This window comes from Macaca mulatta, chromosome 1, assembly GCF_049350105.2.
Source record: "Macaca mulatta isolate MMU2019108-1 chromosome 1, T2T-MMU8v2.0, whole genome shotgun sequence".
NCBI lineage: Eukaryota > Metazoa > Chordata > Mammalia > Primates > Cercopithecidae > Macaca > Macaca mulatta.
The window spans coordinates 34,381,352-34,396,225 of record NC_133406.1 but is presented as its reverse complement, the minus strand read 5'-3'; the positions used below and the strand labels follow the sequence as shown (position 1 = coordinate 34,396,225).

Below are 14,874 nucleotides of genomic sequence, written 5' to 3'. Positions count from 1 at the left end.
GCAGCCCAAGGAAGTTCCAGTGCAGTAGGGATAATTGCATCTTTTTCAGTGATTGAGGATCTTGACTCACAATCAAGGTCATCACTCTGGACATTTTATAATGTTTTGTCCTAAAATATTTACATTCATAGTATTTCGTGTGTGTGTATGCATGCATGCGCACGCGTGTGTGTGTATGTTTGAAAAGAGAGAGGAAAAAAAAGAAAGAGAGAAAGAAAATACTAGACTGAATCTACAAATCCATAATTGACCCCAGAATATACTCTGGGAATTCCTTAAAGCGATCAACAAATCTACAGGACTGCTTTGCTTTGTTGACACATTGACTTTGTTTCTTTAGGGATTCTCATGAATCCAGATTTCATCATACTAGAGAAGCAGCATGGCGGAGTGGATGGAAAACACACACACTTTCAGGATAGGCAATCTAGGCCCAAAGTCTGATTGTGCCATTTTCTACCTCTGTGACCTAGACAAGTTACCTCATCTTTCTGAGTCTAATTTTCCTCATCTTTAAATTGTGGAAGACAAAATGTACCTGTGTTATTGGGTTGAAGATAATATATGTAGATCATTCTACACAAAGAATTGCTTAATTTCTGATAGCTGTTATACTATTTTTGGTTTTACTGATAAGAAAAAAAAAAAAAACCTGCACGAGGCAGCTAACTGTGTTTTCTGCAAGTTTCCTAAGAGAGTATGAATTTTAGCTGGTCCAATTTGGGATAGCAGTAGTCATCTAGACATTAAAGTCAGGCAAGATGTGGTTTTGGAATTCTGAAACAAAGCCTGCTCGTGTTTCATTCAACAAAGTCTTTGTCAAAAATCATGCTTGAAGGAGAACTCTGAAAAAAAGTGGGTGGTTAGAAAGATGGAAAGTACTGGCTAGTGACTGAGGTAGCTAGCTGGTGTGAGGGCTGAAATCATATGGGGTGGGAATAAAAGGAGGACTGACTTTATCTGCTTAATGGCTTCTAGCAAGCTGTCTAGAAGGAGAAAAAAATAAACCAAACTCATGGCAACCAGTGCAGCCCATTCAATTCCAGTCAAACTTCCATGTCTTCCATGTTTCCATCCTGCCTTCATGCCTGGGCAGCCGCACAGTGCTGGGGCCAGCTCCCTTCTGGTGGCACATCTGGCCTAACAGCTGGGTGGCCAAGGAATATGACTAGTGGGAGGCTAGCAAAACATGGGGTGCAATCCTCAGCTGCCTCATTTGCTTGTTTACCATCATCTGGAACAGCTGGATTTGCTCAGCACGAGGCAGCCCTTGGAAATTTATTTAAATGCTGTCACCTTCCAGCACTCCAGCTGCCTTCATGGGGAAAAAGGGGGATGGACCAGGCTGGGAGCCTGGCAGGCCCACAGGGGGGCATTTGTTTGGGAAATTACAGAATGAGTGTTAGCAAACAGTGCATATCCTGCCTCGTGATGATCTTCAACTAAGAAGGAGGAGGAAGGAGAGGTGAGTTTTCAGAGGCACACCTGCAGCAGCTGTGGGCTACTAAGATAAGGTGGTTGGCAGCAAAGAGAAAGTGCAAACCAGGCAGTAGGGAGGAGGGGAGATGTTTAACACTGTGTTTCATTGAGTTTAGAAAGTTTTATTTTAGTTTGGTATTGGTTTTGGAGGAGTGTGTTAACTTGTTGACGGTATGTATATAGCATAGTCATTAAAAGCCCCAGCATTGGAGTCAGATCTGGACAGACCCCCAGCTCTGCCCAACTCTTGCTGCTTGACCTTGTGCAAGTTATTTACCTGCTTCCAGCCTGTTAGAAAGGATTGGCGCTAATGCAAATGTACAGAATCTGTTGCACAAGCAGAAGGAACAGGATGGAGAAAAAAGTCATTGACTTTTAAACAGAGCCCAGTGCAATGAGAAGAGTTCGTGAATTAACTGGCAATGTTAATGGTTTCCTTATCTCCAAATAGGGATAATATAGGATATTGTGAGATAAAATACCTAAAGTACTTAAGCACAGTGCCCAGCTCCTCATAAGTGTTCAGTAAACAGTGACTACTGTGTAAACGGCTGAGTGTGGTATGCGCTAACGATGAAGCAGCTAAGTCATGGACTCCACAGCCAAGCTACAAAGGGTTCAAGCATGGTTCTGCCAGGAGCAGCTGTGTGACTTTAGGAAAGTGAAACTCTCTGTGCCTCAGTTGCCTTATATGTAAAATGGGGATGATCATACTGCTTACCTCCTCAGGGTGTTGTGAGGGTCACATGAGTTAGTGAGCAGGTTAGACAATTGCCTGGCATATAATAGGTGATGGGTAAGTGCCGCCATTGCTCACCAAGTCCTTTTGTCTTCTCCTGGGAAAAGACATCTCTTCTTAGATTTTCTCTTTGCTATAATTCTTGGGGAGTATACTACTGAGGACAAGGTAGTGCAGAAAAGCTAAATATTTTGCATTAAAAGCATCCAGCCAAACCCAAGTGCAGCACCTGTGGGTGACCACATAGTAGGTACCCTTGTCTGTGTGTCTTCCAGAGAGCATCCCTGACATAGGAAGGTGATGATACAGCTACTCCCACTATGAGAGCAATCCCCCTCCAAGCTTACAGGGAAAGTTCACTTCCTCCTTCAGGCTGGAAGCCCTGGCTCAGTCCATTCCCCCTAACACTGCTGTTTGGTACCAATGTTGACAAAGGACTTTAGACATTTAAAAAACTCTTAATATCAAGGCCAAACAGCAGCACTCCCTTCCTGTAGCCCAGTGGAATCTTTGCAAATGCATTTTAATTCTGGCCCATCACTTCCACTCTCCTGCTAGCCAGAGGCCCATTTGGGAGGTCAGCACACCTCAGCTGTGTCTTGCTACAATGCTCTCTTCCAGCCTTTTTGGAGGAAGTGTCTTTAATGGAAATGTGTGTGATCCGTGTCCAGAGAGAAGAAGCAAGGTGTCATAAAAGGTCACTTGTTTTTAAAAGAAGTCCGCCGCGGTGGGAAATTCGTGGATTACTTGCCAATGGTAATAGTTTCAAGGCTGAGTGCTACAAACTGGTGTCAGTGATTACACTCAGTTCCCAGAGAACTCAGTTCCCCGATTCACCCACGTATATGGATGCTTTCTGATTGTGCCAGTGCCCATCTGGACTCAGTCCCATGAAGGACAGCTCCGGCTGCTATGACCGTCACATCGGGGTGGACTGTTCGGACGGCTTCAACGGCGGCTGTGAGCAGCTGTGCCTCCAGCAGATGGCGCCCTTCCCGGACGACCCCACCCTGTACAACATCCTCATGTTCTGTGGGTGAGTTGAGTTGCCAGCAGGCCACCCGGCGTCCATTTGTCCCAGGACGCAGGACTTTCAATGCTGAATCCAGGAAATGTGAGTGAATAGGTCACCCTAGGCCATCCCTTAGTCTCTGAGGAAAGAGCCTCTAGGACTGGAGGGGGAACATTTTTAAAGTCGAGGGGGAACATTTTAAAGTTGGGTGGGACCTAAGTCTAGTCCAACCCCTATAGATGGGGAAACTGAGTCTGGGGTATTTTCTTGCAAGGGGAAGTTAACTACATGGTTTACTTAAATCATTCTCCAATTAAACCAGCATTTTCCAAGTTGTGTTTTGAAAGGCTATGTTAATTAGCTGTTTTGTGACAAAAGATTTTCATTGTTTAAAACTTGGGAAAGAGTGTGCAAAACTAGTCAATTCTCAAAAAAAGGGGTTGGTCTTTGGACAAATGGAAACTTATTTAAATTCTGGCCCCAAAGTCCTAGCATTGTGTGCAGCCACTCCTCCTAAGGCGCAGTGACTCCTGTGTGTGAAGAGCCCTTTCCTGCAGACCGGCTCTCCCACCCATCTCAGTTCATCTCTTCTCAGGATCACTCTCTGAGGGAGCAGGGCAGGCAATGCAACCCCATTTTACAGATGGAAAAACTAATGCACAGTGAGGTTAAGTGATTCCCTCAAAGCGGGGAAGATGGTGAGTGAGAAGATTAGGACTAGATTCAGGCCTTCCCTGATTTTTTTAAAAGTTCTGTGGTTCTCTAAAAATTTAAATTTACACTGCTGACTGGAATTATATTTAAAGACATTTTATGCTATATTTATAAAGTAAACAAAGATTCATCTATTCTACAGCCATAGTTAGCTTGTCTAGCCTTCCCCACTCTCTGTTCTCCCCCCCTCCCTCCCCTCCCCTCTCTCTTCCGGCCTGCTAAGGACAGAACTTACTTTATGCCCCGTACTGTGCCGACCACTGAGCTGCAAAGATAAATAACACATAGTTCTTGCCCTCAGGGATCTCACAGTCTGATAGGCTTGCAATGAAAATCAATGTTTATAGTCATAAAACTAGGCTGGATTGTTGCCCAAAGCCAGTGCCTGCTGAATAATCATGTAATGTTATTTTATTGTGTTTCGTTTTATTTCTTTGTAACTCAGCCATTTTCATATTCAGTTTCTTGTAAACTCTCATACTATAAATGGAAGCTTGCTCTGTATCTTAATTTTCTCTGTAATGTTATCATTAGGGTTGACCCATTTCAATTAACAGAGGTCAATTCAGCCAAAGTTACATAAATATATTTATTTAATAAACATATATTTGAGCACCTACTTTGCACAGAGACCCTTGGGTGTCAGGTGTAGGGAAAAAAACAGGATACCCGACCCAATCTCTCTCCTCAAAGGAGTTTACAGTGGGACACGTGGTCAGGAGAATGAGGAAGATGAGGCAGCATAAAAGGGGAAGCTGTCCAGATGTTCAAGATGGACTGAGAGGGCACCACACAGCTTCAAAATTCTTCCTAGAAACACTGTGTTATTGCTCAAGGAAGGAACCACTTCACTAACTTGTCTGAGATCTAAGCTGGTGCCATGGAATCCTCTGGGAATTTTGAGTCACATCTATTTCCTGGACTAATGTAGTAGGACCTGGACTGGATTTCTTCCCTGTTTCAATAAGAATCAGACACCCGTGTGTTTAGCACTATCCAAGGTACTATATATAGCCTGCCAAAGAAGTCCTTGATTTGAGATTCTTGTATAAAGACCAAATCACATACATTTATAATTAAAGAGCTCTCATCACACCTGTTCACACAAATATATAAATGGGAAATGGAAAAAACAGTTGAAGTTGCATGAACATGGGCCTCATTTGCACCTCTGCTGCTACTGATAACAACATTTAATGATCACTAGCTATATGTTAGGCACCGCATAAGCTCATTACGTGCAGTCTCTCAATCTTCTCAACAACCCAGTGAAGCAGCTACTTTTTTCCTCTTTCTACAGTTTTGGAAACTGAAGCTCAGAGAGGTTAATCAGCTGACCCAAGGTTTCCCTGTAAAGGACAAAGTCACTGCTATTACAATATTGCTTCTCACTGTATTATTCCTTGTTCCTCTACATAAGACAGAGTTCTTTATCTTATCGTAACAATGGCTGTGGATAGTAATAAATGATGTGCTTTAATATCATGAGCATCTTTAAATTCTAAATTTGGTGTATGTCTAATGAGAGACCCAAATTAAATCAATATTCTTTTTTAATGACAGCCTTATGAAAGAAGTTCTTACTTTAGCTAACAAATGTATATTCTTCTCACTATAACTGCAAATAAGGTCCAATTAATGACTTATGAGTTGCTGACCCATATTTACTAACATTGATGTTGCTTTTCCTTCCTAATGAGGAGGATGCCAAGGAGGCAGTTGTTGGTTAATGGTGCACGTGGCATTCACACTGTGTGCCCTAGGGTCTATTTAGTTCAGGAAGGCTACTCTTAATGGAGGAGGAGTTTTTATGGGTTGATATTGTGTTTGGATACATTCAAACAGAACACCGCCAGGAGATGATAAATCTTTCTAATTTCTTAGTTGACTTGTCACAGGACCAGATTAGAAAGTTATTAATTTCTTAAGCACAGTGTCTTTCTTTTTGCTGCCTAATTAGCCTCCAAACAAATGCAGGGTCTGACCTGTAGATGGTTCTTAAGAAAAGCTCTAGAATATCTTGGATTTAAATGTGTTAACTCATTTGCAAGCTTATCTTCAGTGATTCTTACCCTGACCTATTTGGGAAACTGTACAGTTATTAGAGGAGAGGGCACTCTAAAGTTCTGACAGCACTTGTCTGCACAGCAAAGGAGAGAGATTTAGTCTGATCACATGACGAAAGAAGCCTCAGTTTACAGGTTTAAAAAACCAATGAGTCAAAATCAAATTGGAATCTAATTTGGAAATCTAATCTTTGGTGATCCAACATGCTCTCAAAGACATTTCCTCCCAATGCAGGGGTTGACTTGCCTGCATGGGTCACTGATGTAATAACTTCTTATATCGAGCTCTCCTCTGTGCTAGGTGCATCGAGGACTACAAGCTTGGTGTGGATGGACGCTCTTGCCAACTCATCACGGAGACCTGTCCAGAGGGAAGTGACTGTGGGGAAAGCAGGGAGCTTCCCATGAACCAGACCCTCTTTGGGGAGATGTTCTTTGGTTACAACAACCATTCCAAGGAAGTAGCTGCTGGACAGGTGCTGAAAGGAACATTCAGGTAAACCTCATATGCATAGAAGTGATTATTCAAGGTTGTTGGTGGACTTTCTCTAAAGAGTTTTGTACTAGCATAAAGCTTTATATCTTGAAGCAGGGTAAATATGATATGCCTAAAGGGATCGACTACATTCTTGCCCTTGGTCTTCTCCAAGAATACATTCCTTCTTCCGGAATCCAAGAACCATGCTTAGCTTGGGTTAACAGTAAAGTGTTAAATGAGATTTTACTTTGCCCAGGCAGGGACTGGAAGATTTTGCATGGAAGCCCACACGAAAATGCTCAAGCTCCATTTCCCTATGAATGGAAGCATCAGTGTGTGAGTCAGTCTAGAACAGCAGTCTTCACAGTGTCATCCAAGGATATCTAAGGGTCCCCTCTCGAGGTATATCCAAGGTCCTGCCTTTTCCAACTACAGAAAGGCTGAATTTTCTTCCCATACTTTAATCCAAACAAGATATTACAGTAAATTGAATTCAGATGTGAGAATCCAGCTATCTTCAATTGTTAGATATTTTTTAAATTTGCAAAAAATATAAAATATTACTTCTCATGTTTTATAAAATATGTTAATATTGAATGAATTAATTGTTGCTGTTTTTACGTGAATTAATAAATTTTTAAAATTTCTATTTTAATTTCCAATATTGTAAATATTGACAGACATAATTGGGCCTTTTTATATAAATAAATAAAGCTGCTTGGGGCCTTCAATTATTTTTAAGAGTGTAAAGGAATCCTGAGAATAAAATGTTTCAAATCATTGATTTAGAATATTTCTAGGTGATTCTCCATTTAATGCCTGTCCCTGTTCTGCCTTGGACTCTTTAAATACATCTTCTTAGAACCTACAGGGAAATATTTTCCAGGAGATGATGATGAGGAAAAGAGGAAGAGGAGGAGGATGTCAGTATTATGATATGGACCAGCAGTTGACAGAAACCTGGGCCTAGACTCTTATGAGCAAACTGATAGTAAATTTTCAAGACAGTTTTTGGAATCAGCTGCTTTTTCTGTTGTAGACAGGAGACATTACTAACATTTCCCTTTTTAGCCTGGGAATTGGTTTGCCAAAGGCAAGAAGTGAGGTGTCATCACTAATGTAGTGGTGGCTGAAGTCTTCACTGTAGTCTAGAAATGAGACTGACTCTGTCTAGATCTTGTCGAGAGGGGGTCAGGAAGTAGGGACTGAGTTGGGAAAGAGGAAAGCATATTCTTTACCCTTTTGGTAGATCTTTTCAGCTGGTTTATTTCCCATATCTGCCAGCCCTTACCCCACCAACCATACCCATTACGTCTTACTCCTGACGTGTATTTACAATGGGGTTCAGGGTGAGGGGAACTTCTTGGTTCAGAAAGAATTTTACATTGGGAGGCCATTTATGGTGGCTCATGCCTATAATCTCAGCACTTTGGGAGGCCAAGGTGGTGGGTGGTTCGCTTGAGCTCAGGAGTTTGAGACCAGTCTGGGCAACATGGTGAAACCCTATCTCTACAAAAAATACAAAATATTAGCCAGGTGTGGTGGCACATGCCTGTAGTTTCAGTTACCTAGGAGGCTGAGGTGGGAGGATTACCTGTGCCCAGGAGGTCAAGGCTGTAGTGAGCTATGATTGTGCCACTGCACTTACATTGTGGGTTGAAATTAGCAGGGCATGGTGGCATATGCCTATAATCACAGCTACTTGGAAGGCTGAGGCAGGAGAATTGCTTGAACCTGGGAGGTGGAGGTTGCCGTGAGCCAAGATCATGCCATTGCACTCCAGCCTGGGCCACAAGAGCAAAACTCCATCTCAAAACAAAAACAAAAACAAAAAAAACCAAAAATGCTCAGTAAGGAGTCAGGTTCACCTGAACACTAAGAAATGAAGGTCTACCCTGTTTCTAGGCAAAACAACTTTGCTCGTGGTTTAGACCAGCAACTGCCAGATGGTCTTGTGGTGGCCACTGTCCCCCTGGAGAATCAATGCCTAGAGGAGATCTCGGAGCCCACCCCTGACCCTGACTTCCTGACTGGTGAGTGTGCCTTCTCAACCTTACTCAACTGGCACAAACAGGCAGCTTCCTGCAGTTTCATAAAATTAAGATTTGACCTCACTTATTTTGGTTTCTAAACCAGTGATTTCCTTGATACACAATAAAAGCTCAGCCATAAAACTGAATGCTGTTAGGATTATTTTTCAATAAAATTGTTGATATTATCATATAATCTCCTGCAAAGTGGTCCTAATAGTGTATTTTCTTGTTAGTTTCACAGAGATGCATTGAAAACAAATAAGATAATAGTTGCTTGGAGTTCTTGGGGGAGTAGAGGAAGTGACCAGGTCACAGAGGCAGAGAGAGAAGCTAGATTGCTACTCTCACCTAAATATCCATCATTGCTACTGTTGGGTTTCCTGGCAAGTATTTACCGGCCATCATGAGGAAATAGAAAATGACAGTTTTGTTGTCACATGACCCTGGGTTTGCATCTCTGCTACTTTCAAGCTGTGTGCCATTAGACAATAGAGTCTTATGTGGCCTCATGGTCCACCATCATAAGATGGGGATAATAATGCCTGCCCCTCAGTACTGTTTTGAGCCCAGCAGTATTTTTCCTTCAGACTCATTATGGAACAAACACACAGATTAATTAGAAGAGGCAGGAATCTCTGGGTATGCTTGCCTGTGCCTCTGAAGACCCCCAGCTGGCACCTCCTGGGCCAAGGAAGAGACTTCAAGGTGTCCCATGGATTAATGAGAGGCAGCTGACTGAGATTTGGCAACACTTGCTAGAAAACTAGACATGAGCTCAATTCCACTGATTGCTTTGTATGTTTCTCTGTTACTCTTCTCCCTATTCATTCTGTCTTCCTTATTCTATACCTCTGTAGACCCAGAAAGTCTGAGACAGGTCTCAGTTAATTTAGAAAATTTATTTTGCCAAGCTTGAGGACGTGCACCTGTGACACAGCCTCAGGACGTCCTGACAATGTGCCCAAGGTGGTTGGGACACAGCTTGGTTTTATGCACTTTAGGGAGACATGAGACATCAATCAATATATATATACGAAGTACATTGGTTTGGTCTGGAAAGGTGGGACAACTGGAAGCAAAGGCAGGAAGACTCTAAGAGGTGAGGGGGCTTCCAGGTCACAGATAGGTGAGAAACAAATGATTGCATTCTTTTGAGTTTCTGGTTAGCCTCTCTTAGCCTCTCCAAAGGAGGCAAATCAGATATGCATTTATCTCAGTGAGCAGAGGAGTGACTTTGAATAGAATGAGAGGCAGGTTTGCCCTAAGCAGTTCCCGGGTTGACTTTTCCCTTTAGCTTAGTGATTTGGGGGGCCCAAGATATTTTCCTTTCACACCTTTCTCTCCTTTTTTCTTCCTTTTCTAAAGAATGAGTTCAGCTAAGGGTAGGTCTCTTCCAGGCATCAAGCTATGTTAAAAATGTGAGTTTAGACCTGAATGGGATGCAATGTAGGTCTGTCTGATATAATATAGCATAGTGTTTAACAGCCTCGGCTCTGGAGCGGGTCAGCAAGGCTTAGCTCGTCACTGGCTGCATGATCTGGACACATTACTTAACTTCTTTGTCCCTCAATTTCTTTAACCTGTAAAAATGGGCATTCTAATACTCTCTTCCTCACAGTATTGATATGAGGAATAAATAAATTCATATTTGTAAAGTTTTTAGAACAGTTCCTGACCCATAATGAGATCTATGTGTGTTGAATAAATAAATATTTAAAGGAAGAAAGAAAATAGTATGAAAACTATGAAGTAATATCTACCCTATAGAAAAGAAAGAGCAAGAGAAAAAACAATTAGATATATTCTGGACCAAGAATAAATCCTTCAAAATCAGTGACCCTATGAAATACTACATGCACACATGCACATGCACACATACACACATCTGAAGAAATTAAATTGCAACTTCTGGACATATCTCTAAAGCCTGCATCTCTGGCATTAAGGAATCTAGTTTCCTTTTTGCCAAACCATTTCGGCAGACACATTCCACATGTGTATGTAAAATGCCTTGAAGACGTGTGAGGTGGCACATACAAATAGCATAGGTGACACACTGGTAATAAGATACATGGCTCTGCTTAAAGATCTGCAGGACACCTCTCTCACAATATTACTTATGGTAGAGGGAGGAGATTTTACTTCAGTTATGAGATAGCCAGAAAAAGTCCTGGATGTTACCTGAAGCTTTTGGGGAGGAGAGCATGGATAGAGCTGAAAAATATCAGGAAAACATGTGGTTGACTCCCCATCTGTGGGAACAAGGAAAGATCTAAACCTGGTCCTCATTCACGATAGAAACTTCTTCCTCCACATGCCATTGGTCCTCTCCTAATTTGGCCCATTGAAGGTAAAAGGAATAGAAGGATGCCCAGACGAGACACTTATTTTGATGGTCCCGAGGCAGTCAAATTTAAGCTTCAGATCACTTTAACTCTAAAATCCTCTAAGCTAAATGTATGGGAATCTTGACCTGGCTACTTTTCTACCTTGTGTTTGTTTTTAACCTATTTTTGTTAAGAAGTGGTACCAGTTAAGCCAAGATCACATATTTCCTTTGATGTAAGCAGGGAATGGGTTTATTTTAAAGCCCAGAATAACTAGAAGAATCTATTAAAAAGATATTTGGCCAAATCTTCCCCATGTTAACTCTAGTTCTGGGAACATTTTAATTGTATCTTTCCTAGACTTATACAGGGAATCTTATATCATTTCACTCTATCTACTATTATAGGTCATAATTCCCGTAAATTTAGTTTAGAGAATTTTAGAGCTAAAGTGATCTTAAGAATCTTCTATATCAGCATTTCCAAGTGTGTTTTTTTATTTGTTGTTTTTCTTATGAAAAGTCATAGCTCCATTCATAAATGGGTTCTGCCTTCAAATATGTTTGGAAAGCGTATCCTCCTCTCAGCAATACACAACACCTCAACATTAGAGAAGTTTCCTAGAAGCCCTGCAGTAAAGAAATCCTTTTCACTTTAAGCCAGCAATTCCCAAGTCCATTTAACTAGAGAGTCATTTTCACACATAACACCTATTTCTATCTTGTAGAATTATCAGTTTGAAGAACACACTGGAAAATACTGAACTACATGTCTTATCTTGCTGCTGGCTTCCCTCTTCATCAAAATAACAGGACTTTTTGGTGTTACATGTTGTATGGAAATAAACAAAGACCAAGCAAACAAGAACAGGCAAAGGCTATTTATTTGGAGGCTTGCTATAGCCGTCATCACTTGTATTTTGGCAGAGACTCAAAGACAGGCAGAGGAGTGGAAAAGCTTTAGAGAGAAAAATAGGAAAGTCTTCAAGTATGCCCATATTGGAGACTGTCGGTTGAGAAAGTTGTAGGTGGCTTAACTAGAAGTGAGCATCCTATGTGATTGGTTAGGGGTGCATATTGTACTTTCTCTGTTTGGACTTAAGTGGAACTGGGAAAAAAACAGGGAAGTTGTCAGCTACTCATCAAGTCTGGGTTGTTTGGTGTCAATTGTTATAGCAGTTATTTTTTGACTTCTTGGGCTGTTTGTTATGGATAGTGGTCTGATTTCCTATCAGTCTGACTTACAGATAGTAGACTGACTTCCTAGGCTGGTTACTCTAGATAACGGGTTGGTTTTCTGAGCTGGTTGCTGAGGATTGTGAATCCGAGTTCTATTTTTATATATAATCTGGCCGTTGTCCATTTGTGTATTCAGTCTTTCAGCTGAGAAAGGGAAGGAAGTCCAGAGGAGGTAGAGGAGGCTGCTGGCTGCATTCATAGGCCTGTTGGGTGCCACAGTCATCAAATCTATGTGAAGGTTTGGACCTCTGGGCTCTTTAGAATTTTTTAAAGTCCATCCAAAGGGGATGGACTCTTGGCTTTAGAACTTTGGGGCAATATACATATATCCCTGACATTTCAGAAAAAATAACAAGAAAAAGCTAGTGTCTTCCCTCCCTCCCTCCCTTCCTGCCTTCCTGCCTTTCTTCCTTTCTTCCTTATTCTTTCTTTTTCTTGCTTTGAATATTGCCGGTAAAGTCTTTTCAGTTCTTCTTTTTTCAAGAATAGGTAGGAAAAATTAGTGTTTTTTTCTTGAGAAAACATAGTCAGAGATATTGCTTGAAAAATAGTCATCCAGCAGAAATGTGTCCCAAAATAATAAAATTTTTTAAAAAATTGAACCTGACTGTCAGACCTCTGAGCCCAAGCCAAGCCATCGCATCCCCTGTGACTTGCACGTATAGGCCCAGATGGCCTGAAGTAAATGAAGAATCACAAAAGAAGTGACAATGCCCTGCCCCGCCTTAACTGATGACATTCCACCACAAAAGAAGTGAAAATGGCCGGTTCTTGCCTTAAGCGATGACATTATCTTGTGCCTGGCTCACCCTGGCTCAAAAAGCTCCCCCACTGAGCACCTTGTGACTACTACTCCTGCCCGCCAGAGAACAACCCCCCTTTGATTTTCCTTTACCTACCCAAATGCTATAAAACGGCCCCACCCTTATCTCCCTTCGCTGACTCTCTTTTCGGACTCAGCCCGCCTGCACCCAGGTGATTAAAAAGCTGTATTGCTCACACAAAGCCTGTTTGGTGGTCTCTTCACACGTACGCGCATGACACTGACTGCCTGTCAAGGGCACCTTGAGAAAGTATGTCATATGGCTCACCTAGAAAATATATATTTTAAAATACCCCTTTCGTTTTAACTAACAGAATTATTATCTGTAAGTAGGCATGGAAAAACACTTCTAAGCATGAACAGTTATGTAACTGTTCCCTGACTATGGTGTGGCATAAATGCATCCAGGAGAAATGTTGATCAACTAAGTAATGGAGTTCAGTTGTTTGGCTCATTCTGTGTGGATATGGAACACCCTACCCCTCTTCCCCACCCAACATCTGTGCTTGTTTCTTTATTTTATCTTCCCTCTGTTGTTCTGGACTAAAAAGCCCAGGAAGTTTTAACAAAAGCACTAATTAAGAAATGCCAAGTTACGCAGTTAGGTATGATGAGAGAGAGGTAAGGAGGGTGGTCATGATAAAATTATGGAGGCCATGTATGTGTATGATACTTTCTCTTTTCTCAAAGAACTTTTTTTTCTTTTTTTTTGAGACAGAGTTCCACTTTGTCACCAAGGCTGGAGTGCAATAGCGTGAGCCTGGCCCACTACAACCTCCGGCCCCTGGGTTCAAGCAGTTCTTCTGCCTCAGCCTCCCTAGTAGCTGGGACTACAGGCACGCACCAGGCACGCACTACCATACCCAGCTATTTTTCTTTTTTCTTTTTTTTTTAGTAGAGATGGGATTTCACCATGTTGGCCAGCCTGGTCCTAAACTCTTGACCTCAAGTGATCTGCCCGCTTCAGCCTCCCAAAGTGCTGGGATTATGGGCGTGAGCCACCGCGCCCAGCTTTCTCAAAGAACTTTTATGCCCATAATTTTATTTTGTTCTCACAACCTGCCTGTAAGGTAGATAGGATGAATACTATTATTTACACTTTTCATACATGAAAACACAAGTAAATGAGTGGCCTGCCCAAAGTCACACAACTGGTAGGAATCCAAACTGAAAAGAAAGCAAGAGATCATCTCACCTAAAACTCTCACCTTACAGGTGAAACAACTGGGAACAGAAAGATCCCTGGGCCAGGTAGCCAGAGAGGATAGTTAGGTTGTGAGAACAAGAAGTTACGGGTATGAAAGTGACGGTCATTTTGAAACTACCTACTGCAGCATCACAGCCAACCTTAGAGCTCAGGCTTTGTGATTTCTTTCCTGTTTCTTTTTCCCCTATGAAATAATTCAATTAAAGGTGGCTTTGCCTAATAATTTGAAAAATTTTTATTTAGTGGACTTGTTATTTTTTTTTTATAAATAAACTTTTCAAACTAAAAGCAAAGCCGTTGAGCTGACCTAATTAGACAATACTTGTTATATTAAATAGTTCTACATATCATGCACATCTTATGCTCTCATAAAATGTACCTTTAAAGCATGTGACTGAAGTCTTAAACTTGTAAAGTTAGAATTCCATTTGTATGCTTCTGAAGTTAACGTGAAAGTTAAAAGCCAAAGTATGTAGTAGTATGACTGTTGGTAGTCACAAAGATTAATGCCCTAAAAGAATATTTGAAAGAAAAGAATACTAAAAACCTTCTCTTAGTTTCAGGTAGCTTACCTTTGATTGCCTAAGATAAAATTTAAGCAATTGATTCACTAAGCACGTTTCCTGACCTGTTTTCTTTTTGCCTTACCAAAAATTATTCCCATATAATTCACACAGAAATGAAAATTTGGCAGTTACTCACCTAATTTGATCAGGGTTGACAAGCAGCTAATTAATCCTACTGACTCTTCATCCAGT

General features: G+C 41.4%; 1 protein-coding gene across 2 annotated transcripts in view; it reads left to right on the top strand.

The window, feature by feature from the left end:
- Nucleotides 1–14,874, top strand: part of ASTN1 (astrotactin 1) — a 306,207-nt gene that overhangs the window by 214,386 nt on the left and 76,947 nt on the right. For both annotated transcript variants that reach the window (NM_001266732.1, XM_077989823.1), the window contains 3 exon segments: nucleotides 3,088–3,254; nucleotides 6,312–6,506; nucleotides 8,394–8,521. In NM_001266732.1, coding sequence (NP_001253661.1) covers nucleotides 3,088–3,254; nucleotides 6,312–6,506; nucleotides 8,394–8,521 — 490 coding nt within the window.